This window comes from Haemorhous mexicanus, chromosome 1 (genome assembly GCF_027477595.1).
Source record: "Haemorhous mexicanus isolate bHaeMex1 chromosome 1, bHaeMex1.pri, whole genome shotgun sequence".
Lineage (NCBI taxonomy): Eukaryota > Metazoa > Chordata > Aves > Passeriformes > Fringillidae > Haemorhous > Haemorhous mexicanus.
This window is the reverse complement of record NC_082341.1, coordinates 141,886,775-141,912,227: the sequence shown is the minus strand read 5'-3', so window position 1 is coordinate 141,912,227 and position 25,453 is coordinate 141,886,775. Positions and strand designations below refer to the sequence as shown.

The following is a 25,453-nucleotide window of genomic DNA, read 5'->3' as shown; positions in this document are numbered from 1 at the left end:
ATTCTCTTTGAAACTTAGGAATGTAGTGGTAACTCATCACGATCTGGACAAAGCACTTGCTTCTTTTGGCTTTCAATACTGTTTTCCATGCACTGAGATACTAGTTTTCAGGAGGATTTTAGCATCATTTCACTATGTCATTCAACAGAGATTGAAACACCATGTGTCACTGTTTTCAGCCTGTATTTCAGAGCCTTACTTGATCCAGTGGTGTGACAACGTTATCAGAGAAGTAAATGCTGGTTTCTTTGAAGCTTGTTGCAAAATTGTATTATGTACAGAAGGAATTGGCACCTGATATGAACAGCCAAGAATTTAATGTTACTGTTACCCAAATCTGAGCTGCCCAATGAAATAAATTATTTGTTGCCTACTTATTACAGAAAATAATTTTTAAAATGCTCCTACTGAAAAAAAAATCTTTGTAATAATACAGCATTTTCTCTGATGTTCTGCTAAATCTGTCACTGCCCTTACGTGTTTTTAACTTAATGATACTCATATTGTTCAGAAAAAAGGGAAAGGGCCACAGGGATAATCAATGTCTTCTGTTCCTCAGTTGGAGCAACATGATGTCAGTGGTGAAGAACTTTCCCTCTTGTCTCCTGGGAGCACTTATAAATTTGCTGAAAGTCTTCTTACTCGGTCTTTTTTTTCACTGGTTCTCAGCCCAATCTGAAGAATTCTTTTGCTTCATTTGATTTGTTCTTCATACATTGTAGCATATTCTACTAACTTTTTCTACAAGTTCACTTATCAGTTCCTTCAGATTTGCAGAAGTAGTTTTAAGGTACTTAGTATTACAAGCTTTATTTTTCAGAATTGGTATTAAGAAACGGTATTTCTATAGTGACATTACTGTTTAGTCAGCAATTTCAGGAGCCTGTCACAACTATAATTGTGTGGAAAAGAAAATTATGGGGCTGTATTTTTTCCCTAGAGGTAATTTGTGCTGTGACAGATCATTCTTTTCTAAATTTTTGATTTATGCACCAGACATAATAGATTACTTTATTTTTTCTCTATTTTTTTCACCTAGTACTAATAGCTGCTTTATCTGTGTACCTTCTAGAGTACCTTTGAAACATTTTGAATTATTTTTGTCATAAACTCAAGAATTGTGATCTCACAATAGCAATTATGAATCAATCCAATTATATCAATATTGGTTCAATAACAGGAAAAAATGTTAGTGTATTAATTTTCTAAAGGAGTAGTTATAATCCTAAATTAATTTATCCTTTTCTGTTTCTTTCGTTCCCCTAATTTTGATAATTTAGACTTGAAAGAGTTTGAAATTTGCCCTAAGACCTGCCAGACTACTCAAATGAATGTGTGGATGGCTTACTCAATAATTATTAATATCTGTGTGATATCTTATAGACTTTCTAGTAAATTATATCTGTTGACTTTTCACTGCTCATCCAAATTTTTGAATGAGTGTTAAATAAGTTTTAGACTACACAGTACTACTACCTATATGAATCAATGTGAATACTTAATCCTGTTCTTAATGAATAAAGATGTATTGTAATTATTATTTACTACTCTGTTGTTTTTCATATCAGAACCACGCTCTGTAGATTATATATGCAAATTATAGTAAATTTTTAAACACATTAGGAGATCTTGACATTCTTTTGAAAGATGTGAAATTCAAAATTCAAAAGAATTATTCTGTGTTTCCTTCTTCAAATGTTACCACAGTGTGTTTATTTATCTCTTCTCAGAAATGCTACAACATAAAAGTGGCCTTAAGGGATGTACTTAGTTCATTAACTTGGCTCTAGTAGTGACCAATAGTTTATGTGTGGCCAAACTATATAAAAGTCAAATAAATAATAATTGTTCCCGCTTATCTATAATTTGTCAGAAACTTCATTTTAGGTACTGACAGAATCAGATAAAGTGTCTTTTTATATAAAACTCTTAAAAAGCTTTCCAGGAAGTTCAAAGCTCATATAATCTTTTGGCAACCATTCCTACCGGTAGCAGAAAGTTCCACAGTGCAAATATGCCTGGTAAATAAACATTTTTTGATGTATTTGAAAGCTGGCACTGGTCGTGTAGAAAATGAAGAAGTGTTCCCTATTAATTTACTCCAAACACTCTTAAATGTTAAAAAAGTCTGAAATTTCCATCTTCTGCTTGATAAAATATTCTTGCAGATTCCATCCTGCACAACATAAAATAATGTGCTTTACTCCAACTTCTACATAACACCTTTACTCTTTTTTCCTTAAAGGAAAATACATTTTTCCTAAATGTTTTACTTTTCTCACCTTCTTCATAATAATGCTGTTAATTAGAAGTGTTGAGTATTTATTTTTGTTCACTTTGTTACTGGACATTGGTATTCACATTATAGATGTAAAAGGAAAGCAAATATAAAAGCCTATGCATATGTTTCAATTTATTTCAATAATTTGAAACCAATAGCCATAAATTATAAAAAAATGAGATACATTTAGGGAATATTTTTATATTTTTTTCATCCACTGAGGGATAAATATGTATATGAAAAAATATACCATCATATCATATACATATATAAACTCATCTGAGGTTTATTAATTTTGAAGACATTCTGGTTTGCATACTTCTTATTTTGCAGCAAATTGTTCATGTTTGTTTCCTCCATTTACCAGTTTTCACACCATAGATTTTAAAACTAGGATGTGCCTTATCTACTGGAAAAATGTCTGTATATCTAACTTAATCTAACTACATAACTTTATCATTCATCAGAATGAATTCTGAAAAAAAAAAGGAGCATTATAAGAATTATCTTAAAAAAAGGACAGAAGACATATTTTCTGTCATTATATAGTAATTTGTACAGTTGTTAAAATGAAGCAGAGAAGACATCTGATGGAAAGTCTTTTTTAAAAAAAACCCCAGGTTCTACAGGATACTCAAAGAAGGCCTCAAGAAAACTCCAGGAAATATTTAGATTATATTTGTTTTTATTTATAGTTATTATTTATTCATTTTGGATTAGATTTAGAATTATATTCACACTTGTTTCCTCTGCAGCAAAACTTCGTGAGTCTTGTTTTGATCCTGGAAATATAATGAATGGAACCAGACTTGGAATGGATTATAAACTGGGTTCCACTGTTACATATTACTGCGATGCAGGATATGTTCTTCAGGGATACTCTACACTGACATGCATCATGGGAGATGATGGGAGGCCTGGGTGGAACAGAGCCCTGCCCAGCTGCCATGGTAAGAGCAGTTTTTAATTTATTTCAGTTGTCATTGTTGTTACTCTTGCTTTGTAATAGGGAAGAAACAAGTGAAAAATTTGAGGTGATTTTAATAGTTGTTTTCAGAAAAAAATCCTTTCCAATGATATATGTAATAAAATATATATGTGACAACTCAGGAAACTATTGATTCCAGTTTTTATTAATGTTGGATAAATAGTGTTATTATTTTGAATAAAACTTAGCAGTAATGTCATTCTCCATGTCAACATGTGTTCTTAAATTAACTTACAGCAGAGTATAGCGATATATACAATATATATGTATTTAAATACAACAGTAAGTGTACTTTGGATATCATAATATATGTTTGTTTCTTTTTGTTATTACTGGCTTTGAAAACATGCAGGTGAAATATTTTGTATATACCACATTACAAGATTTAATTCTTGGGTGTGTGGTCTGTGGAAAAGGTAAGCCTTGAAATGCAGGAAATATCCAGTTACTCAAACTGTTGCAGATATGAAGTCTGCTCATTTCAAGATTCTTCTGACTTTAGTTGTATGGCCATTGACAATCTCAAGCATTCATGTTTTCATATTTAAACCCTAAGAAAAGGTAAAGTTTTATTTTACTAATGTCTTAACAGGAAGTGATAGCCACTTGCAATTTTAACTTTGTGAAAAATCACATACTATTTAAGATTGAGCACAAAACCTCTCCCATGTATGCAGATATTAATATGAGAAAACTAGCATTTGCTTGTTAAGTTAAAATCCACTTATTAAGTTACTTTCCATTCCTTTTCACCATTTGAAGACAAAATACCTGTTAAATCCATTTCCAATTTGAACAAACATATATTTAAATAAAATATGAACTTTCTTTGTTTGTACTAAAATTTTATTGCAAAGTGGATGGTAGTGTACCAGAAAAACCAACAAAAAATTTCTCAAATCTAAAGAATATCCAATATTATACTCATTTGAAGAAGTTCAATATTTTCGTTATCTACAAAAACCATCATAGCATTGCATTACAAAACTCAGTGGGACATGAATTGGGACATGGTCCTTGCAAATATTTGGAAGTGTGTTCAAACTTTTAAAATCTCTGCATTAGAAGTCAAATATTTTTCTCATTTTAAAATGAAGGATGGATGTTGCTTTTTAGAGAGGAGATGGTGAGGAAAGTCGTTGAGTACAATAGGGGAAAGATTCCCTTGTTTTGGAAGGTCTTTTTGATAGGTAATGAAAGTTAAAAAATATTTTATTGATGTAATAATTGTGTCTATTAGTGTCACTTATAATCTGCTTAGCAATCTTCCACTTCTGTCTGTTGTAACTTTCAGTGAAGGGTGGGTATTTAGCTTGGAAGTACTGTCATTGTAATGAATGGAGAAGAATAAATTTTATTGTAAAAGAAGTAGTGGATATCTGTGACTGATTCTAACTGGACCATCCTCTTTCCTGGATGAACAAGGCCTTATTTCAAACATGAAAAACCCCATACTTCTTTAGGATATGATGACATAGAATAGATGTTTTCACTTGCTTTTCTTTTATTGCTTTTTCCTCCAGTTAAAAGTCAAAGGAATTTTGTAGTTATGTTGCTGTGATATATTATGTTATATTTTGGCCACACTACCAATTCTTTCCACTTTTGTGTGATTTATATCAAGAAAAATAGAATTTTTATATAGATATAAGAAAGATTATATCAGTTATTTAGCTTTCTGTTACAGAGCCAGCAGAAACAATTTGAGAGCTGAATTTAGCTCCTGAAAACCAGTCTCACCTACACAATAAAATTTGCATAGTAGAAATCAGGTTCCTCCATTCTTTAGTTGGTATTATTGCAGCTGCTTTGAAACTGATAGAGTTACAATGAAGTATGGTATAAAATACCACCTCGGTGTATATGGGGGGTTTATTAGCTAGTTAATTAGTTACAAGAAAAAAATGAACAGATGTTAAGATTATCTAGGCTAATGGGCTAAGGTATTTGGTATTTCACTATGGATGTTAAGAAATGGATGTAATGAACATATGTGGATGCATTATTAGTATGTCAGAGACAATGATTAATGTTTTCTTTCAGCTTCAGCAACTATAGGTAATTTTAAATTTTTGGTAGAAAACAACAATTGTTTACAGAATACCAAAAAGCCAAGTGATGGGAAATCATATTCATAATTGAATGTGAAAATCTTGTTCCTACCAGAATAAATAATTTATTGATCAATAAAACATTTTACTACATTTCATTACAGTTGAATCCTTGGAAATGTTTGAATTCAGACTTCAAAAAAAGCTCCACCTGTAAGATATAGCTAACAATATCTAATATTTTTACTGCCTATGAGAATATGCCTATGCTTATGATTTAGTCACTTTTTTATTTGGTAGCAAAACCAGTTCAAGGTATTATTTCATTTTCTTTTGATCTGATGGCTATTTGAGGCAGCTCAGATCAGGTTTATATCTGAAAATTTTAAGATAGAAAACAGATATGTACAGAATAGCATAATTTTACTGTTTATTGTTTTGTAATATAGGAAATGCTGACAAAATTTTCATAAATCATTCAACGTTGTTTACTTAATCAGCGGCTTTATAGCTCATATTTTTATGCACTTTTTTCATACTGACCATATGAAGAGCTGTTATTTCAATCTATTTCAAAATTGAATGAGAAATGAGTTGGGCAACTGCACAAGCCAGAATATTCCTGCAGTTAATGAAGCTGAATGTTACTGTTAGTGAGATGCTCTGTATCTCTGTGGTTTATAGTTCCAAAGTAATGTTCAGTTTCACCACTTAAGCAGCATACTTTACTTTAAATTGTCATATGTTGACTATTTACAAAGCATTTCTCACTTTCTTTTTGCCCAGAACATCATGTTTGTTTTGCAGAATCACATAAACAGTGACCCGAGTACTTAGAAATAGAATTGAAATCAGTTAGGATTTTGCTTTGAATACAAAAATGTTCTTTAAATTCTGAATACTCTGAAAGGTTAACTCTAATAGCCAAACTTGAAAAATTGATTGAAGGTATTTTGAAAAAATACAAAGGATTTTATTTTATTGTTATTGAACTATCTTCTGAATTTTGTTCCCAAGCTTCCACTTCCAATTTTTTACAAATTTATGTACATTGCTTTACCATTCCAAGCTTTCCTTCCATATAGTTAGTGGAGAGAGACAGGCTTCTTAAAATGTCATCAAGGGCGATTCAAAGAGCTAGTTAAGAAGATATGTTTTTCCATCTGCTTCTGGATTGCATGAACAGGATTTAATCTGCTTGCATGCTCAGTAGAATATGACTTAGAACAGCAGCATGGGAAATACTAGATCTAGTAAAATATCTGGATATACAGTGTGGAAGCAGTACTGTTTGCACTAAAAGCACACAACAAACTCTGTTTTGGAGGGATGTATGTGTTAAAATTTAGCAGCTAGATTTCTGAGTAAAGTAAAGAAGCAGGAATCTAAGTACACTCAGAGTGTACCTTATCCTATAAACCTCACACTACAGACTCTTTTCTGTATGAGCACACTCATTATTCCTCATCCGTGCAAAGGAGACTGCTGTACACTAAGAACTATAAAGTCAAAAAGCCAAAATGTGAAAATCTATCTTCCACATAGTGGAATTTGCAGTAACTAGGATTTAGTTGTCAGTATATAGTTCTCGGAGACAGTGGTCTCATTATTCTGAAGATGTGTGACTGATTCTTTACTGTAAAATACACAAATAGTTATGTAAATAGGAAATGAGACTAATATCTTTCTTTATGGCTATGCAGACAGCTGGTATTTTGCTGAAAACCCCACAGAATTTTTTTTAATGTGATTAAGTTTAAAGCTCAGCTTTTCTTACAGATATTCTCTTCATATCAGAAAAAGTTTCAAAATTTTACTGGAATTAACTATAAGTATTAATAATTCTGGAAAGATCGGAAAACAAAAATAAATACAGCCACATGCTTATATTCACAGCAAGAACTACTCTCTTTGACCTTTTGTATATACATTTGGAATTCATATTATGGCTTTACAAAGTCCATTGAATAATAAATGTTGTGTGTAATTATTCCAGGCTTTCAATTAAGAAGTAATAATATCATTATTAGTAAGTAAATTATTAGAAACGAAGTTAGTTGTTAATTACAATGATCCTATTAAAATCAACTGCCGGAGAATCCTAATTCCCAATGAATTTAAAGGATTAGTTAAGTGTAGTGCATCATAAAACCAGTCACTTTCTCTTCTGTTGAACTAAATCTGCAACCAAATTTTGGGAGCAGATTTTAATGAAGGAAATATTGAAAGAAGGAGAAATATATTAAGCTATATAAAATTGAGGTTTTTCCACTTTAATTTTTTACTTTCTTTGCTATAAAATAAATGATTTGAAATCAAGCATATCTATTCAAGCCATAATTTTAAATGTTTGCTTGTATGCAACTCTTAGTTTGAAACAACATCATGAATTAGCAGGCAAAATGTAGCAGCAACCTTAATATTTTTGATAGTGTGTTAATTATAAAATATGTAAATTAATTGACAGAATTTCTAATTTGTTTGGCAATGAATGTATACGGAAAGTACCAATGAAAATACAGAATAAATTTTGTGATCTTTTTTCTCCTTTAGAATATTAAAAACTCACACTTCTTTGTGCTTTGAATATGTAAATTTTTTAGTAGAAGATTGAAAAAACATTACCTTAAAAAAAAATCTTTCATCATGTATTTTGAGGTGCAGAGAAAAACTGGTTTTAGCAGTAGTTTACATAAATATATGCTTGTTCCTGTATTTAGTGTTAGAACCATAGGTGCATACTTTTTCTTTGAAGATTTTTTCAAACAGACAAGGTGACTTCAGGGTATTCTGTTCTTAGAAGGAAAAATATATCTCTACCATTTAGTCACACAGAGAAGCAAATATTTATTTTCCAAAGTCTGCAAGACACTGAATTGGGACAGGATTATGTAGTATCAGTTAATAATCATGGTAAATTAATTAATTAACTGGAATTTAAAAAACTGATCCAGTCATCTGCAGTGGCTATAGCTGACATGTATATTTCTAACCTAACATGAGGCAGCAGTTAGAACATCCTCTTGTCTAATAAGACCTCAGTAATGCACTGGAAGAAGATTTATTATGTGGAATATGCTGGTGGTTGCATCCATAAGACTCATATTTCATTGTTTAAACAAATTTCGTCATCTCCACTTGGTCTGTCACAGTGGAGACTGGGGCATGGACGGTTCTGGGCAACAGAAGAAACCTGCAATTAAGAGACTGCATTGTTTTAAAATTGAATTCTATTTTGTTTTCCTTCTTGACTGGGCTACGTAAAGCATTTTGCCAACATACTATAGGAATGTAGGCAAGGACATTGTCCAGCAAAAGCAGCATAGCTCCCTCTTATAGATCCCATGTCTCTTGACATTTAACTCAGGAGCTGTTTGTGTTACAGCTTTTTTTTTCCCCTGAATCTACACTCTTGTGAAGGAAAAGTGTCTTTCACAACAAAACTTTACTCTTAGTTTTGAGGCTTTTGCTGGAATCTTTTCATGATATATTTCTCTTTTACACCATAAAGAGTTGTTGTATTTTAAGAAGTTAATAAAAAGCATCACAGCACCATGCAATATACAGTTGTGTATTCCATCTATTGCACAAATTGTTTTGTTGCTATAAATTTAAAAGGTTACAATTTCTTCCCTGTTGTACTGCATATTTTATATGTTTCTATTATTTGTTAATCCATTATTGACTTAAATAGTAATTTAAACCTTTAGCTAGGTGATTTTCTGGGAAATACACTGCTTTAGTTTGTGGCTGAATTTTTAAAAAATCAATATTTTGAGACATGAAGATATATTTATATTTACAATTAAGAGCAAATATAAATAATAGAAGACCAGAGAACATTAATTTCAGTGAGATTTTTATTATTTTTAGTTAAAATGCTGGTGATTCAGTTAACATCTTCTATTTCAGTATAAGATAACAGTATGGAATGAATAGAGAAACAGCTGGCCTAAAGCAGAGATGATTTTCTCAATGGGAGTAAATGTGACAATAATATGCTCAAAATGTATCTTAAGTGTCTATAATGCATTCAAATTAGACACCCTGGGAGGAAAGAAGGAAGAAAAATTTTTTTTTTAATTTGTATGGGGAATAATATCAGACTAGGGAAGGTTGTAGAAATAGATTTGAAGACAACAGCAAAAAGGTAAGTATTTACTGTTGACCCGAAATCATGTAAAAACACTATCTTAGTGTATTGCCAATCAGAATCCAAATTTAAATGGATCACCAAAAGAGGTGATGAAACAACACAGTCAAGGGATCTGATAGGTATGAGGATATTTATTTCAGGAAAAAAAAAATCCTGTTTAAAAGAAGGTAGTGGCCAACAGGGTTTTGAGGGAAAAAAATTAAAACTTACTTTAAGCAGTAATACAGTTTTGCAAAGATTAAAAAATCAGAAACTTACTAAAGAGTCAACAACAGGTCAAGGCCAAAAATGTATTCAGACAATGTTATTGAGGGGAAAAAAGAAATTTCTTATATATTATGTTACCTTTCTTATATTACCCTACTGAGGTAACAGGATAGCTAGTGCATTGGAACCATTCCTTTGGTTTGAAGGAACCGAGTCAAAATAAGGAAAATCAATAATGAGAAGCATAGCAAGTTGCTAGGATAAGGGAGTCTTTTCTGTGTAGCTCTGAAAGAGACAGATATGAAGCGTTTGAAGTACAAATGTTGACCTTGAGGTTAAGTTAGCCTTTCTGTCAAAGCAGTGGGAGGTGATGAACCAGTCAGAAATCTTCCTTGATGAGCAGCTGGCCAATTTCCACAGTTAGAAAATTGGTAAAGATTAGTTAAAAAAAAAAATAAAATAAGTTGAACTAGGATATATATTGTTCAACAAGCTGAAGAAAAATCAATATAACTTTTGAAGAGGAATGTGGATCTTTTTGGGTTGTCTTAGAGCTCAGCAAGCCTATGGGTGAAATTAAAAATAGTTATTACCATGTAATTGAATTTATAAAGATGTTTGGCAGTGTTCCATAAAAAAAACATTATCTGTTAAGGGAAAGTAATATAATGCATTAGGATAATATTTGATTACAAGGTAAGAATTGAAAGTTCTTGATGTGATGTCCAGTTTTAAGTTATTTAGAAAAAATCAATAAAGGAAGGCTACCACAAAGATCTCATGTATATTTTTCCTATGATTTTTGCAATATTTGTATTGTTCCAATAAAAATTCACATAAAATTAAGATTACAAAGTTCACATTATCACAAAATTATATAGTATAATCATATCTAAAGTCAAATGCGGAGAGTAAAAGGTACAAAAATTTAGCTTCTGTTAAGTGCAGATAAAATGATCATATAAGAAATAACCCTAAGTTTACGCATGTGATGATAATTAGATTTTGGTTATGAAGTATCACAGTATCACAGAGTAGGTAAGGTTGGAGGGGACCACAGTGTCCAACCTCCCTGCTCAGGAGGGTATATCTCAGAGCACATGGCACAGAACTGTCTAGAGGGTTCTTGAATATCTCCAATGAACAAGACTGCAAGCTCTCTGGGCAGTGACCTAGAAGTCAGAAGTTCTTCCTCATGTTCAGGTGGAACTTCCTGTGCATCAGTTTCTGCCCATTGTCTCTTTTCTTGCCCCTTTGGCACCACCAAGAAGAGCCTGACTCTATCCTCTGTCACCCTCCCTTCAGGTACTGATAGACACTAATATGGTCCCCTCTCAGTCATCTCTTCTCAAGGCCAAATAAGCCCAGTTCCCTCAGTCTGTCCTTGTAAGAGAGATGCTCCAGTCCACGATAAATTACCTTGAAATCATTATTACTAGTCTTTTGCAGATTAGAAAAATTCTATCAGAATTATATTTAAGGATTTTTTTTTTCCTCACAGAGCATCCTAGCCCATAAGATGTACTCTGATGAGGCAGTGTTAACAAAAAATAAACAAATGTAACATGAAAGCCATACTTACTTCTTGCCTGCAAATATAGGAATATATTTCTCAGCACTCATAGTTCAAGGAAAAATAGAATTGGAGTTTTTATATATAGTCCTTATTACAACAGAATAAAAAATCTTAAATTTTTGAGAAATGCAATTAAAAATCTTTCCAATACTGAGAAATAGATCTGCACATTATGCACTCTTCAACTTGGTGATTTGAAAAGTAGTAAATAAGATTCTCTGAGTTGTTGATGCCTAGAGATCCCACCGACATGTGTGAAAGTTTCCCAGACACAAAAATGTCATGGGTATTTTTATTTCTTTGTCTTCTGCATGTTTTAAATGTCAATTTCATATTTTCAATTGGTATATGTGCTCATAGCTGTTCATTGATCACTTATTATGACTATTATTCTGTTTTTTAGTTCTTTCTGACCCTACTTTTCCTTCCTGTGTCTCAGGAGTCCCTGTTCCTAACTTTCTTGATTAGTTTTATTGACTTGTAATCTGAATGTGTCTTTTATTATGGATAGTCTATTGTTTAAGCTATTTTTCTTCCTTCTTTTTAATTTTCTTTAGTTCATTTTGCTTTAGTGAGTTTGAAAAGTGGAAATTTCTGTCTTTTTAAAGTTAATTTAAAAGTCTGTGTGTCAAACCTAAACAACAGTGATGGAAAAGAAAGCTGAGATTGAGAGGATTACAATGACCTCAGTGAATTTATCATTAACTGTCAGATCTGAAATTTAAGATAACAATCATTAGCTGTTCCTGCAGTTTCCTTTTAAACTGCTGATGCACGGCACACTCAAAATATTTTAAATCACTTGAAAACAAAGTGATCATCATTTGGAAACCTAAAGTGCCATTCTAGTATTGTAGTATAATTTGCAGATGATTCAAGAAAAAGCTGATTCTTTGTTCAAGCTGTGATTCACTGGTAGTGCTTAAAAACTCATTTGGGTAAAAGAACATTTTAAAGACATGCTACTAGGCAGTATACAACAACATAAAGGGGGTTTGAATGGGCAATATACTCATTACAGAACCACAGAATCACTAGGTTGGAAGAGGCTTTCAAGGTCATCGAGACCAACCTATCCCCTAACACCTCAACTAAACTATGGCATCAAGTGCCACATGCAGTCATTTTTTTAAACACATCCATGAAGGGTGACTTCACCACCTCCCCGGGTAATGCATTCCAATTCTTTTTCATCCTTTCTGTGAAAAACTTTTTCCTAATTTCCAACCTATATTTCTCTTAGTGCAGCTTAAGACTGTGTCCTCTGATTCTGTCACTTGTTGCCTGGAGAAAGAGACCAACCCCCACCTGACCACAACCACATTTCAGGGAGTTGTAGAGAGTGATAAGGTCACCCCCAAGTCTCCTTTTCTCCAGGCTAAACACCCCCAGCTCCCTCAGAGGTTCCTCACAGGGTTTGTGTTCCAAGCTCCTCACCAGCCTCATTGCCCTCCTCTGGACACGCTCAAGTGTCTCAACGTCCTTCCCAAACTGAGGGACCAGAACTGGACACAGCACTCAAAGTGTGACCTCACCAGTGCTGAGTACAGGGGAAGAATGACCCCCCTGGGCCTGCTGGCCACACAGTTGCTGATACCAACCAGGATGCCCTTGGCCTTCTTGGCCACCAGGGCACACTGCTGGCTCATGTCCACTGCTGACCAGTACCCATCTGGGCGCTGTCCGGCCACACCATCCCCAGCCTATAACACTGCAGGGGGTTATTGTGGCCAAAATGCAGGACTCAGCACTTGGACTTATTAAACTTCATCTTAATGGACTCCACCCCTCCATCCAACCATTCCAGGTCTCTCTGCAGAGCCCTCCTACCTTCCAACAGAATGACACACCCTTCTGGTTTAGTGTCATCTGCAAATTTAGCAACGAAAGACTCAATCTCCTTATCTGTGTGGTCAATAAAAATATTGAACAGAACTGGCCCCAGCACAGACCCCTGAGGGACACTGGTGACTGGCCCTGGCTGGATGCAGCACCATCCCCACCACTCTCTGGGCCCAGCCATCCAGCCAGTTCCTAACCAAGCAAATCCATGGGCTGCAGCTTTCCCAGGAGTGTGCTGTGGGAGACAGTGTCAAAGGCCTTGCTGAAGTCCAAATAGACACATCCACAGCCTTTCCTGCATCCACCAGGAGGGTCACTCAGTCATAAAAGGAGACCAGGTTGGTCAAACACGACCTACCCCCCTAAACCCCTGCTGGCTGGGTCTGATACCCTGGCCATCCTGTAACTTCTGTGTGATGACACTCAGTATAAACTGTTCCATTGCCTTACCAGGTACTGAGGTAAGGCTGACTGGTCTATAATTACCAGGATCCTCCTTTCCACACTTTTTGTGATTGGGTGTCACATTGGCCAGTTTCCAGTCATCTGGAACCTCATCAGTGAGCCAGGATTGTTGGTAAATATTGGAGAGTGGCTCCACAAGTTCATCTGCCAGCTCCCTCATCACCCTGGGATGGATCCCATCTGGGGCTGTACTTCTAAATATTCAAGCAGCTCAGCAGTTCTCTGACTTCCTCCTCCTGGATAACAGAGAGACCATTCTGCTCCCTGGCACCATCTACCAACCCAGGAGGACAGTTGTCCTAGGACAAGCTGTCTTCCCACTAAAGACTGAGGCAAAGAAGGTGTTAAGCACTTCCACCTTCTCCTCATCTGCAGTTACTAAGCTCTCTACCACATCCAGTAGAGAGCAAAGGTTTGTTTTACCCTTCCTTTTGCCATTAAATAATTGTAAAAACATTTTTTATTATCCTTTACAAAAATTGCCAAACTGAGTTTTGGCCTCCCTAATATTTTTCCTACATACCCTAGCACCCCCTTAAATATTTCCTGAGAAACCTGACCCTCCTTCCAAAGATGACACATCCTCTTTTTACTCCTAAGTTCCTTCAAATTTACAGCCTCCCTAGCCCTAAAATGGTGAAAGTCCTATTACCAAAAGAGGATTCAGGGGCTGATATCACTTATGAGCTCTATAGTAATAAGTAGATATTTTGTTCTGTGAAGTTTGAAATTAATTCATAAAGTTACTGAGTTCTGAGAAAGCTCATAATTTAACTTTCATCCCCATATTTTTATGTTTTTTCTGCTTAGAAGCCATAATCATGCTCTTTATCGTATAATAGAAATTATTCTTAAACCAAATAAGTAATGAAATCTCATTTAGATATGTAGGGTGCACAGATAAACAAATAAATAATAAGTAGGCTATATGACCTTAAAAAAAAAAAAAAAAAAAGGAAGTTTCTCATTGGAAGGGATGATAAGGATGATTATTTCTTGTGAAGAGATCTATAAATCCTTACACATTTTTGATTCATATTTTCTGATGCGTCAATCTCTCAATTCTGCTATTGTAGCTAAAATGTGTTAAGCTTTGTTAATCTCTGATTTATTTTTACTTCTACACATTTGTCATATAATGTTCTTTTCCTCTTGCTATCTTAATATACTTGAAAGACTAAAATGGTCTTCCCCAGAAGACTGCCAATTTTCTTTTCTCCTCTTTTTTATTCATTTAGTATGTTGGCAGTTAAATTGTTTTAGAATCATTGTTCGTTTTCCTTCAGAAGTTCCTTAAATATCATGTCAAGTCTCCTGCAGGCAGTTGACTTGAAAAGCTCTTTCAAACTCTTATTTAGTTACTTTTTTTCAGCTGTGGAATCTATAACACTGGTGTGCTCTTTCAAAGGAATGAAGCTGGGCTGAAGCACAGGCTGACTGCAGAGACCTATTCCACCTCCATTTGTTATAAGCACTGAGTGTTTCACTGCAAAGATTTTATTCTAGCACAAAAGATGTTAGAAAATGTTTTCTCCTATTTGATGGCTCCATGCTCAGAGCCTGCTACTTTAATTCCATTTTATTGGGAAGACAAAACATTGAATGAAAGAACACATTATTGAGTGTTTATGCAGTGAGAGACTCCTGGAAAAATATCACATGGCATTCTACTGGTTTTATCCACTGGAGCAGTGAGACACATGAACAAGAGGTGCTCCAGCTCCCGTGCAAACAGCAAGACTGGGAGAACTCAATCCCACCCCTTGTTCTAGAGGCAAGCAATATAAGAAGAGGTTTTCATCATCTGCACACAATTCCTTCAGAACAAAAATTTTAATGCATTAAACATCACTTGAGATTCTAGAAGACTATACTGCACTGGCAATTAATTTAATCCACCGCTCCCTGTTGAAGAAAGCTTTCTTTCAGGAAGCAATTTCTTGCAGTATTAGCAGAAAAATTAGGAATTAAGAATAATAATTGTCTGCAATTTAGCCATTTTAAATTCAAAATTTACTAATGCGTCTGTTAAACAGGGATTTAAAATTTCCTATAATTTAAAATTAATTTTAATGTCGTTATTTTTAGTTTTATTTACTAACTATTTATACATTAACCATACTTATTTGGTTACTTATTTGGTATCTGATTGTGCTATGGAATATTTTAGCATTTACATGCCACAGGCCTTGATAATAAATAATTCATCATGTGTAGCTATACCCTGACATTTAAGAATGGAATTGTTATATAGAATTAGATTTTGGGTTATAAAATTCGAATCTGACTCTTCAAATCTCCTTTAATATTCTCTCTAGGGCTTTGACAATTGAAATAGGAGCACACAATTTTTCATTTATGCTTGTTCACTTTGCTGCTCATCTAAGATGGACTTGAATTTAGTCAGATAGGGCAGAAACAGAAATATGTCTAATTTCCAGCTAATTGCATCTGTATAGAAAAATATAGAAAAAATAAAGAAGAAATAGTTTTGTAAACTGATAATATTTTGGGTTTATGGATAACAGCCAGTATTGTAAAAGAGCTATCAGATGTGAACCCATTCTACAACATAAACAATGTAGTATTTGACCTTCTGCCACATCTCAGTTTCTATTTTTAAAAAAACATTTCACACTTTTCTTACACTTGGCTAAAATGAGTAAATTTAGTAAAAGAATTTTAAGCAACACATGATTTCAGCACTTGAGAAAACTATATGGAATTTTTGAAAACTCTGTGCACCACAGTTCCTTAAGGAAAAACTGAATAGAACTGATATTTATAATTAATAATTAAATTGAGAGCAAACATTGCTTCTAAAGTTAGGTTTCCCTTGAATATAGAAGTGTATCTCATAATTAGCTGTATAAAATCTGCTTTTTGTATCTTCAGAAAAACATCTAGTTTTGTTTAAAAGATTTCAAAAGAATATACAAAGTTTTTTGGCATATTTGGCTTTGGTGGTAAAAATTGATGAACTGTTAAATAAATTTGCATGGACATAATTTGATAGTGTGTTTAATTGCATTTTATATATTTATATAAACTTTATGTATTAACATCAAAAGCACTGCTGAATTTTCTGCTGCTTCTCTTTATTTAAAAGAAACAGGCACTTTCCTCTTGAAATGTACTTCTTAAACTGTATCTAATTGTGTTTCTCTGCTATTATCTGCTACACAGATTCTAATCTCTTTGATTTTCTCCTTACAAGACATATTTTACTGATTACACATCCTTTGGAAAACTACGAAAATAGGTGTAGGTTCTTGGGGATTATTTTTTTTTTTTTAGGAATTGTCATTAGGTGTTCTCCCATTTTGTACTTTTTTATTCATAATCTTTTTTCTTTATGAGTTTCTCTTATTGAAAATATGAAATAATCCATCATGCTGTAGCACTTGATTTGTGGGTCTAGCACTGCCAGCACCAAAATTATCAGACAAACTTCCTTTTCATCTTAGAACTAATTACTATGGATAGATCCATAATCAATTATAATAAATACTATCTCTTGTCTACTTTGATATCCTTAACCCATTGTGAAAGATATTTATATCTCTCTGTCTTCCAGGAATCACACAAAAATTTAATAACTTCCCAAAAATATTTATGAGAATTTCTAAAATTATTTTATTTTACTAGAATTGCTGGCAATTATTTTTCTAATCTTTATCTCAATCTACCACATCTTAAAAACGTGACCGGACTGCCCATGTTCTCATTCTTCTCTTTTGGAGACTAAACCCCCGCCTAGTATTTCAAAACTTAGTGCTAATATGAAAATACAGGTGTTTTTTATTTTAAAAGGCAAAAACTTGATGTGATGTTCTTATTGAAACTTCAATGGTCTTAAATGGAACAGAAATGTTGCCTTCTATGTCTACATTGAACCCTAGCTTACATATATCTTTCTCTACAGCAATGTTATATTGATACTCAAAATCTGTCTTTGATCTTTTAAGTTTTTCTGCAAGAGTTGCTAGCTGCCTTTGATCTTGCATTTCTACAATTGCTAATACTTTTTTTTAAGTTGCCACTTAGAATTTCTCTGGTTGGGGGGGGGGGGGATGTGTGTTTGATTTGGTTTTTTTTGTTTGTTTTTTTTTGTTTTACATTTATTAGCCTCTGTTTCTCTCTCATTTTTTACATTAGTTTTGATTGCATAGTTAAATTCTGTTGTGAAGACTGAAGAGAGTACAGTATGGAAATCTATATTCTTCATTATGTTTTGTTCTTTCATACGGCTTTTCAGCATTATGATGTTGCACTCTCTCTCTCTCTGTATTTTTTAGTGTCTTTTTATTTCTAATGTATTTCTGCTTTTCCAAGTCGCAACTAAAACATACCATACTTTTTTTATCAGATTGTCATTTATATCTTTATTGTATTTTAAAAGCAGCTTTATGTTCTTCATCAGCTTCACATTTACAGACTGATATCCACAATAAATATATCTGTAATTTAGAACTTCAGAATAAATGTCTACCATTTTTATATGTTACAATGTCTTTTGCATTAAAATTATTTTGTATCTATAACATATCAGTCACTGTATTTGTTTTCTTGTTACTTATAACCACTACAAGAAATCATTGCAACTGAAAATCTTGTAATTGGACTACAATGCATAACTAGAATGATATTTTATTACATAAGACTAGGAAAAAGAGCATCCAGTGATTTAATATATGTGGAAGTCTGGGCTAGTATATAGTTTGTAGGACCTGGATTTTTGCTGGTTTGATATCTGCCAGAGGGTTTTCATTACTGCTGAGCAGTATTTCCAAAGAATCAAAGCCTTTGGTGCTCCTCAAACCATCCTACCACTGAACAGCCTGGAGGGGCACAAGAAGCTGGGAGGCAGCACAGCTGGGACAGCTGATCCCAAATGGCCAAAGGGACATTCCGTACCTTATGGCATCAAGTTCAGCAATAATAGAGGGGGAAGGCTGGCCTGGGGTCCCTGATGAGTAACTAGCTAGGTATTGGTTGCTTGATGGTGAGCAAGTGTTTTCATCTGTGTTACTTGACTTTCATGGGTTACATTCCTCTTTTATTTTCCTTTTCTTTACAATTTCCAGTTTTGCCCTTTCAATTCTCTCACTCCCACCCCAAGGGGAGACGAGCAAGCAAGACTGTGTGGTATTTATTTTCCAGCTGGGGTTAAACCACAATAATATATTAAATTTAATAAACATAAATCATGTGAATAAGTAATTTTCTTAACCTACTCATTTAGATGAATTGAATAGTAGGTATCTTAGACTGGATTTTGATACAATGACCCATTAGATAAAAAGTCAGTATCCCATCACCAGTTCTTCAAGGAATTTTTCCCTCCTTTTCCAGACTGCATGCACAGTTGTTCTTATTTTTTTATTGTATTTGTAGCTATGTAATCAAATTTATCTGCATGATATAAATCCATATTGCGCCATTCATTTTTAAGCAGTGTTCCCCATTGATTCAATTGAGAACTGCTGCTTAAAAATGGATGGTGCAATATGGCACTTAAATCTGCAAATACAATTAAATTATATTAGATCTTAGCTGTAGGAGCTAGAAAGTAGGTGATCTGAAAGCAAAAGTAGGAGTTTAAAACTTCAAGCTGCATTAAAAAAAAGAAAAAGCCTTGATAGCAAAAATATTAATTTTTAAAGGAAATTCCAAGATTTGAAATTGATCCTCATGCTTAGCTGGTCCATTCGTCACTTTTTTCTTGCTCATCTTTCACCTTGTGCATTCTTTCTTTCGGTTAAACTGCAAAGGCCTGATGAAAAACATGAGCAATAAGCACATGACTGGGGCTTTTAACAGTGTATTGTTTAGCTGGAGGCACAGAAAATGTGACTTTATGGCAGTAGTTAGGCATAGATTACGAGAACCTATTGTTCTGCTGGGTGATTTTCCTTTTGTGGTTTTCAACTACATTTCTTTTACAACTACTGAAATTTGAGAAAAGATGTCATTCTGATGGAAATGCATTTTATACTGCATTCTCTATTTACTAATACAGTGCCATAATGAGGTAGAAAGCAGTTCTTTGACAAAGGTAAATGAATACTAATGATCAAGGTGGGTAATCTCCCAGATAAAATGCTTGCCAATTTACATACAGAATGGGTGATACTCTTGTTTTTGTGATAGGGTTTGTCAAGGGCTACAGGGGATGCTGTTTTACAAGGCAAGATACCATTAGGTTCAGCACACACAGGAATTTTTTACCATTAATGCTAAAAATGTTTCAAGGAAATAGTGAGCAATGTATCAACACACTGATCTTTATCACATTCTTAGCATAGTCAAGTCCCTTGCTCTCCCACTAGTGCTCCATTGCTGGACCCTGGAAAGCAGGACAAGGACAGCATGCTGCATAAAATTTTGGTGAATAAACTAGAATAATCTAGATCATAAATAAATACATAATGAAATACTCTGAAGTATTTCAGAGTCTAAGCAAACATTATTAAAAAATAATGAAATACTATTGGAGAATTACATTAGAAAATATCAGTTGCCTCCTGAAGGGCTTTTTTTACTGGTTGGTTGACTGGTTGGGTTATTTTATTCTGTTTTACATGGATGTTTTACATTCCCAGGGGAATGGTTCTCAGTATTTGTTGCATATTTTGTTTGTTTTAATAATTAATATTTCTGGGTGTGATGGGTTTGCCAGATTTTTATTATAGGTAGAGTTTTCAATGCAGAGCATAATGATTAGACAAGTTGATTTTCATAATTTATAAGTCTTTGACTTTCTATTCATAAGGAAACTAAACAAATCCTTGCACTGCAAAACTGAAACAAAGACAGTAAGACCTACTCAGCTGAATTAAGCATTAGTGAAAGTCAATGGATAGCATGGTAGTAGTGGAACTTTTACATCTATCCAAACAACTTGATGCTAGCTGTTTTCTGGAGGCAAAAATATATGTTTGCATCAACCTAATGTTTTCAATTCACTGTAGCTATGGTTTCATGTCCATCTTTGATTTCTGAGCATTAATATTTTGTTAGGGTTATTAATGTGAGGTCAGGGTAAAACCTCTTCTTCTTGAAACTTTTTGGCATTTTAAATTAAACATTTCCCAAAATGCAAGGAAGGAAATACAGTCAGTGAGCTCTCTAAGCCTACTAAAATACCAAGCAAATCTCTTCCTCCTCCCTGACACATTCAGAAATGTCTTGAAGGACCATCCAGCTGCTGTAAGAGTTAAATAATTCACTACTGAATGATTTACAAAATTTAACATTTTCTCAGCTTATAAAGGTCATCCGGATGCCTACATCTTGAACCAACTTCCCTTTATACTAGTTGTTTTTGAGACCCAGGAATGTGAATTCTTGTGAACATAAGAGACATTATAGAAGCAGCTGGAAAATAAGGGACATAATAAGGGAAAAAGTAAACTCAGAAAGGGCTGAGTGAAAAAAAATCTAGAATGAGAAGACCAAGGAAAGAATTTCAAGGAAAGAAATACTTAACACAGGTATTAAGTTCTTACTGCTGACTGTATGTTGCATATGCCAGAGTGACAAATAGTTCATGTCTAACTCCAGTTTGTGCTGAGTGCATTGTGTCAAAGGCTGCAGACCACTCTTGTTGAAAAACCTTGTACCTAAAAGATCCTCACTGGAAATCCTGCTTCAGACTAGTAGTGTGTCTCTTCTCCCCTTGTGGGAACAGATATATGCCAGCTTCTCTTGTGTGAGCATATATATGCCCCTTTAAATCCAGTGTAGATGTATGTTACTTTCACAGAATTCAGTGTGTGGGAAAAATGTTTAGATGTTTCATACAAAGTGTCATAGAAACATTTTAATTTTCTCCTGTAAAAGAAAATGGTATTATCTTCACCTTTTAGAGACTTGGAAGTTATTTTAACCACAGTTCAGTATTAATGAGAACTCTCAGATTTTTGAAGATGCTTGACATTTTTTTCTTAATTTGCAAAAAATGTTGGGTTTAATGACTTCTAGATATCTATAAGCACTTTTCAATAAATATATTTACTTTTTCAATAAAATTAGTGATTTTTTGTATCAGCTGTCATAATACTATCTTGCATGTATCATGACATATTTTGTCTAGATCTGTATATAGGTAAATATATTTTGCTCTGATTTAAGCATACTAGTGTAAGAACCTTTTTTTTACAATTAAGTTAGTGCCTTTACTAATTGCATAACTTGTAAGAATTGAAAAGAAATAGAGTATATAAAAATTTTTATTTTTCTTTGTAAGTAAAGGTCCACAATATGCTGAGGACTGCATTTAGCTCTAATTTTTTTTTTTTTTTTTAAGTAATGCTTTTGTGTACAAAAACTTCAAGCTTCGTTAAGTGTGAAATTATGTTCCTTTTTGTGTCAATGCCATTGACTTTAGTGGAATTGTAATTTTACCCTAAATTTGCACATTATTTCTGCTGATTAGAAAAGTGTAATAATGATGTGAATGCTAGAGTGGGACAGTGGTACTGATGATTGTAGCTTAATTGTTCAACTCACAAACAGTAAAGAGGGAAATGGAGTTAGGGATTTTTTTTTTTACAATCTTATTTTTCTTATTTTAATGCTTTTGTTGCTTGTATTCTTCCATATTCACTTCTGTGTAATACAAAATTGAGTACTTACAAGCTGGTAAGCAGATCTGGTTTTGCCAGAAATATTTGCCACATTTAAATAGTGAAGGTTTCTTACTTCGTGTTTTTCCAGTAACTCATGGCAAATAAGCATCTGCAAATGAGGCTCAGCCAAGACACTTACTGCTTTTTGGAAAAAGTCCCAGTAGTTCTATTATCTAAATATGTTTTCACAAGAGATCATGAATTCTAATATTTCACATGGTGGTGGATTGAGGGAAGGCACTGAGATTACTCTTTTAGCCACAGAGGGCAATATTCCGTGTACACGTGGAAATCAGTGCTCACTCCGTGTGTCAGGGCGTGTGCCTGTCCGCTGTCCTGAGCCTCACCAAGAGCTCATCCTGGTCTGGGTGCTGATGGATTTGCTTAGCTCCAGTATATCTTGGGCATGTGTGTGCATGTGCCACATCTGCCACATGCATACACATATGCACAAACAAAAGTCAAGACCCTTCTATTGACATATTTCAAATACCGTGACTTTCACAACAATCCATTAAATCATTTCCAAACTGTGTATGCAAACTGGAGCAAGAGGTGCCATCTGCTCCTGTTTCAGGTACACAGCCTGCCAAACTCTGAAGTTACACCAGACTGAAAGGAATCCATGCTAATGCTAATTGCATAAACCTGTTCTCGAAGTGTTGGGGCCTTAACTTGCTACATTTAAAATATGTGTTCTTTTCATGGTATACTCCACCAAACATTTTGTGTGAATTAACTAAAAGTAGTGTTAAAATGTGTAATTTGTAGCTACACTAATAAATACCTTTAATTTAGTATGACAAGTACAAGATAAAGTCTTCTGGAATAGTAGTAAGAAAACCACCTTTTTCTTATTTAATGTAATTCATGAACTATTAATATTTTGAGAGAATACCACAAAAAAATCCCAGCTGTGTTTAGCAAATGACACATTGGGTACCATTTCATTTATAAATTCATGTCTTAACAGGAAATAAATTTATTAAATAGATAAGTTAACACTAAACACATTAAAATGCTTTATAGTCCAAAAGAGAAAAATTATTCTAAAGAGAGTCCATAGTCTTGAAAATAGATTAGGGTTAAATCTAAATGAAAGCCCTAAATTACAAAGTCCCTATGACAAGCAGGTAATAGACATAGGAGACCACTAAGATTGAGTAATGTTTCATATTTATGCACCTGTACATCTGATGGGAAAAAAAAAAAAGAAACAACATTGTTTCTTGCTTGGCACTTTTGAATAATGTCAAATACTAAGTTTTGTTATAAACCTTGGAGAAATACATTGTTGTGGTAAAATGCGTTTCTATCTATCTTCCATTTGATCAAGTATTATGGCTGTGGTAGCATAAACATGATGTTTCTGTGATAAAAAAAAGTATGTGCTCATAACTTTATATATAAAAGTTATAAATAATTGAGATATAAGTAAGTGATACATCATGTTCAGTCAAGAAACCCTGTCTTTCTTATATCAGTAGTTGTAGACATTATTTTGCATGATGAGTGTATTGGCACGAGTAAGAATTTACTAGTGTGCAGAAGGGCTGTATAATCTATGCTCTTAACATAGTATAAAACATCATAGGAATGAATGATAGTTTTGTTTGCGGCAAATAATAGCATACTGCATATAAACCACATCATTACTTTTATTAAAAAGGTTTATAAATTTTAAAGAAAAAATAATTGATCTGGAAATCTGCAGAATGCCATCAATTCTCATTTGATATATGAGAAAATTGCACATACTCGTTGTCTCAGGATGTACAAATTTAATCCCGTGTAGAAGTGTAATAAAATTTGCTGTAATATCATATACCAACGTACAACAAATGTACCTGCCTGGGGACTCTGCATCACTCTGCTTTGTAACACAATTTAAACTGATTTTTTAATGATATTACATTTTTAAAACCAGTTATCTTCACTTTCTAGCACCCTGTGGAAGCCGATCAACTGGTTCTGAAGGGACTGTATTATCACCAAACTACCCCAAGAATTATAGTGTTGGTCACAACTGTATTTACTCTATCACTGTTCCTAAGGAATTTGGTAAGTAGGTCTGGTCTCATTAATATCTTTCTGTTGCCTGGATACTTTCAACAATTCTGGATGATTTCTATGGTTGCTTTTACATAAAATTATTAATGTGAATAAGCTGTTTTAAGCTGATACTTCTATTAACACTTTTAGCATTTTATAGGGCATTATTTTCTCAAAACACGTTGGCCTTTATCTTTTGAAATTAGTGTTCAGTAATTTTGTCTCACTGTGATAGCTAGAATGTAACTTAGAATACCACTATGATGCTAACCAAATATATTAGTGGTACTACTTCAGGTTTCTTTTCACCCAGGGTGATGTGCCTATGCTCTAGAAAGTGAAACATAGCTCCAATAAGTCCATGTAAGCAGGGGAAGCAATGGTTATCTTAGATATTTGGTAGCGTTATTGACAGATAAAATTAGAGCAGCAGGTTTCTGCTTGGGTTTTGTAGATTCTCTGATCCTCCATTAAAACTCCACTTCCATACTAACATTTCTTCTATTGATTAGACCAATATTTTAATGGTATCTTCTGTCCCATACAAAGACAGTTTACCTCCCTGGATTTAAGAATTATTCTATGTCACTTTATTACTAAATGTCTATTATACCAGCTGATGGTGTTTTTGTTCACTTTGACTTCTTGGTAAGTGTTATGCCACAGATTGAGTACCATTTAAGCTTTAAGTATCCATGCTGTGGAATTTTGCTTGGATAATCATTATGCTTCATTATGACCCCCAGCTCACATTTCAGTTTATCAAATAACAGGCGCCTGGGGATGGGGGTGTGTGTTTCTTAACCTTCCTTCATGTTGATTCTGCAAACATATTAGCCAAATTAAAGACAGTGCTTCAGCTGCTGTGTGTCCATCTGCCATACTCATGATATCTGAACTCCCTTAATATCCAATTAGCTTGTTCTTGGGTATAGTGTAGAGGTGCATAGACTACTACAAAATTAATAGGTTTTTAAAAGTATTGTCTCCTAAGTCATGCTGATTTCTCTTTATTCCAAAAATATTAAGAAAAAATTAATAAGATATGCAGTTTTTGGTTTATTTGTAGCTATTATAAGCATGGACTTTTGACACAGCTAATAATTTTTAGATAAACTGTAAAATTTATATCCTCCCATTGTCATCAAATCTGAAGTTACTCATTTAATATCATTATAGTGGTGGTCAGTTTTTGAAACAGA

General features: G+C 33.7%; 1 protein-coding gene across 3 annotated transcripts in view; it reads left to right on the top strand.

Moving 5' to 3' along the window:
* The window catches only part of CSMD3 (CUB and Sushi multiple domains 3), a 583,179-nt gene that overhangs the window by 420,009 nt on the left and 137,717 nt on the right, over nucleotides 1-25,453 (top strand). For all 3 annotated transcript variants that reach the window (XM_059857957.1, XM_059857877.1, XM_059857801.1), the window contains 2 exons: nucleotides 3,037-3,231; nucleotides 24,144-24,260. In XM_059857957.1, the coding sequence (XP_059713940.1) occupies nucleotides 3,037-3,231; nucleotides 24,144-24,260 (312 nt within the window). The remainder of the gene's footprint in view (nucleotides 1-3,036; nucleotides 3,232-24,143; nucleotides 24,261-25,453) is intronic.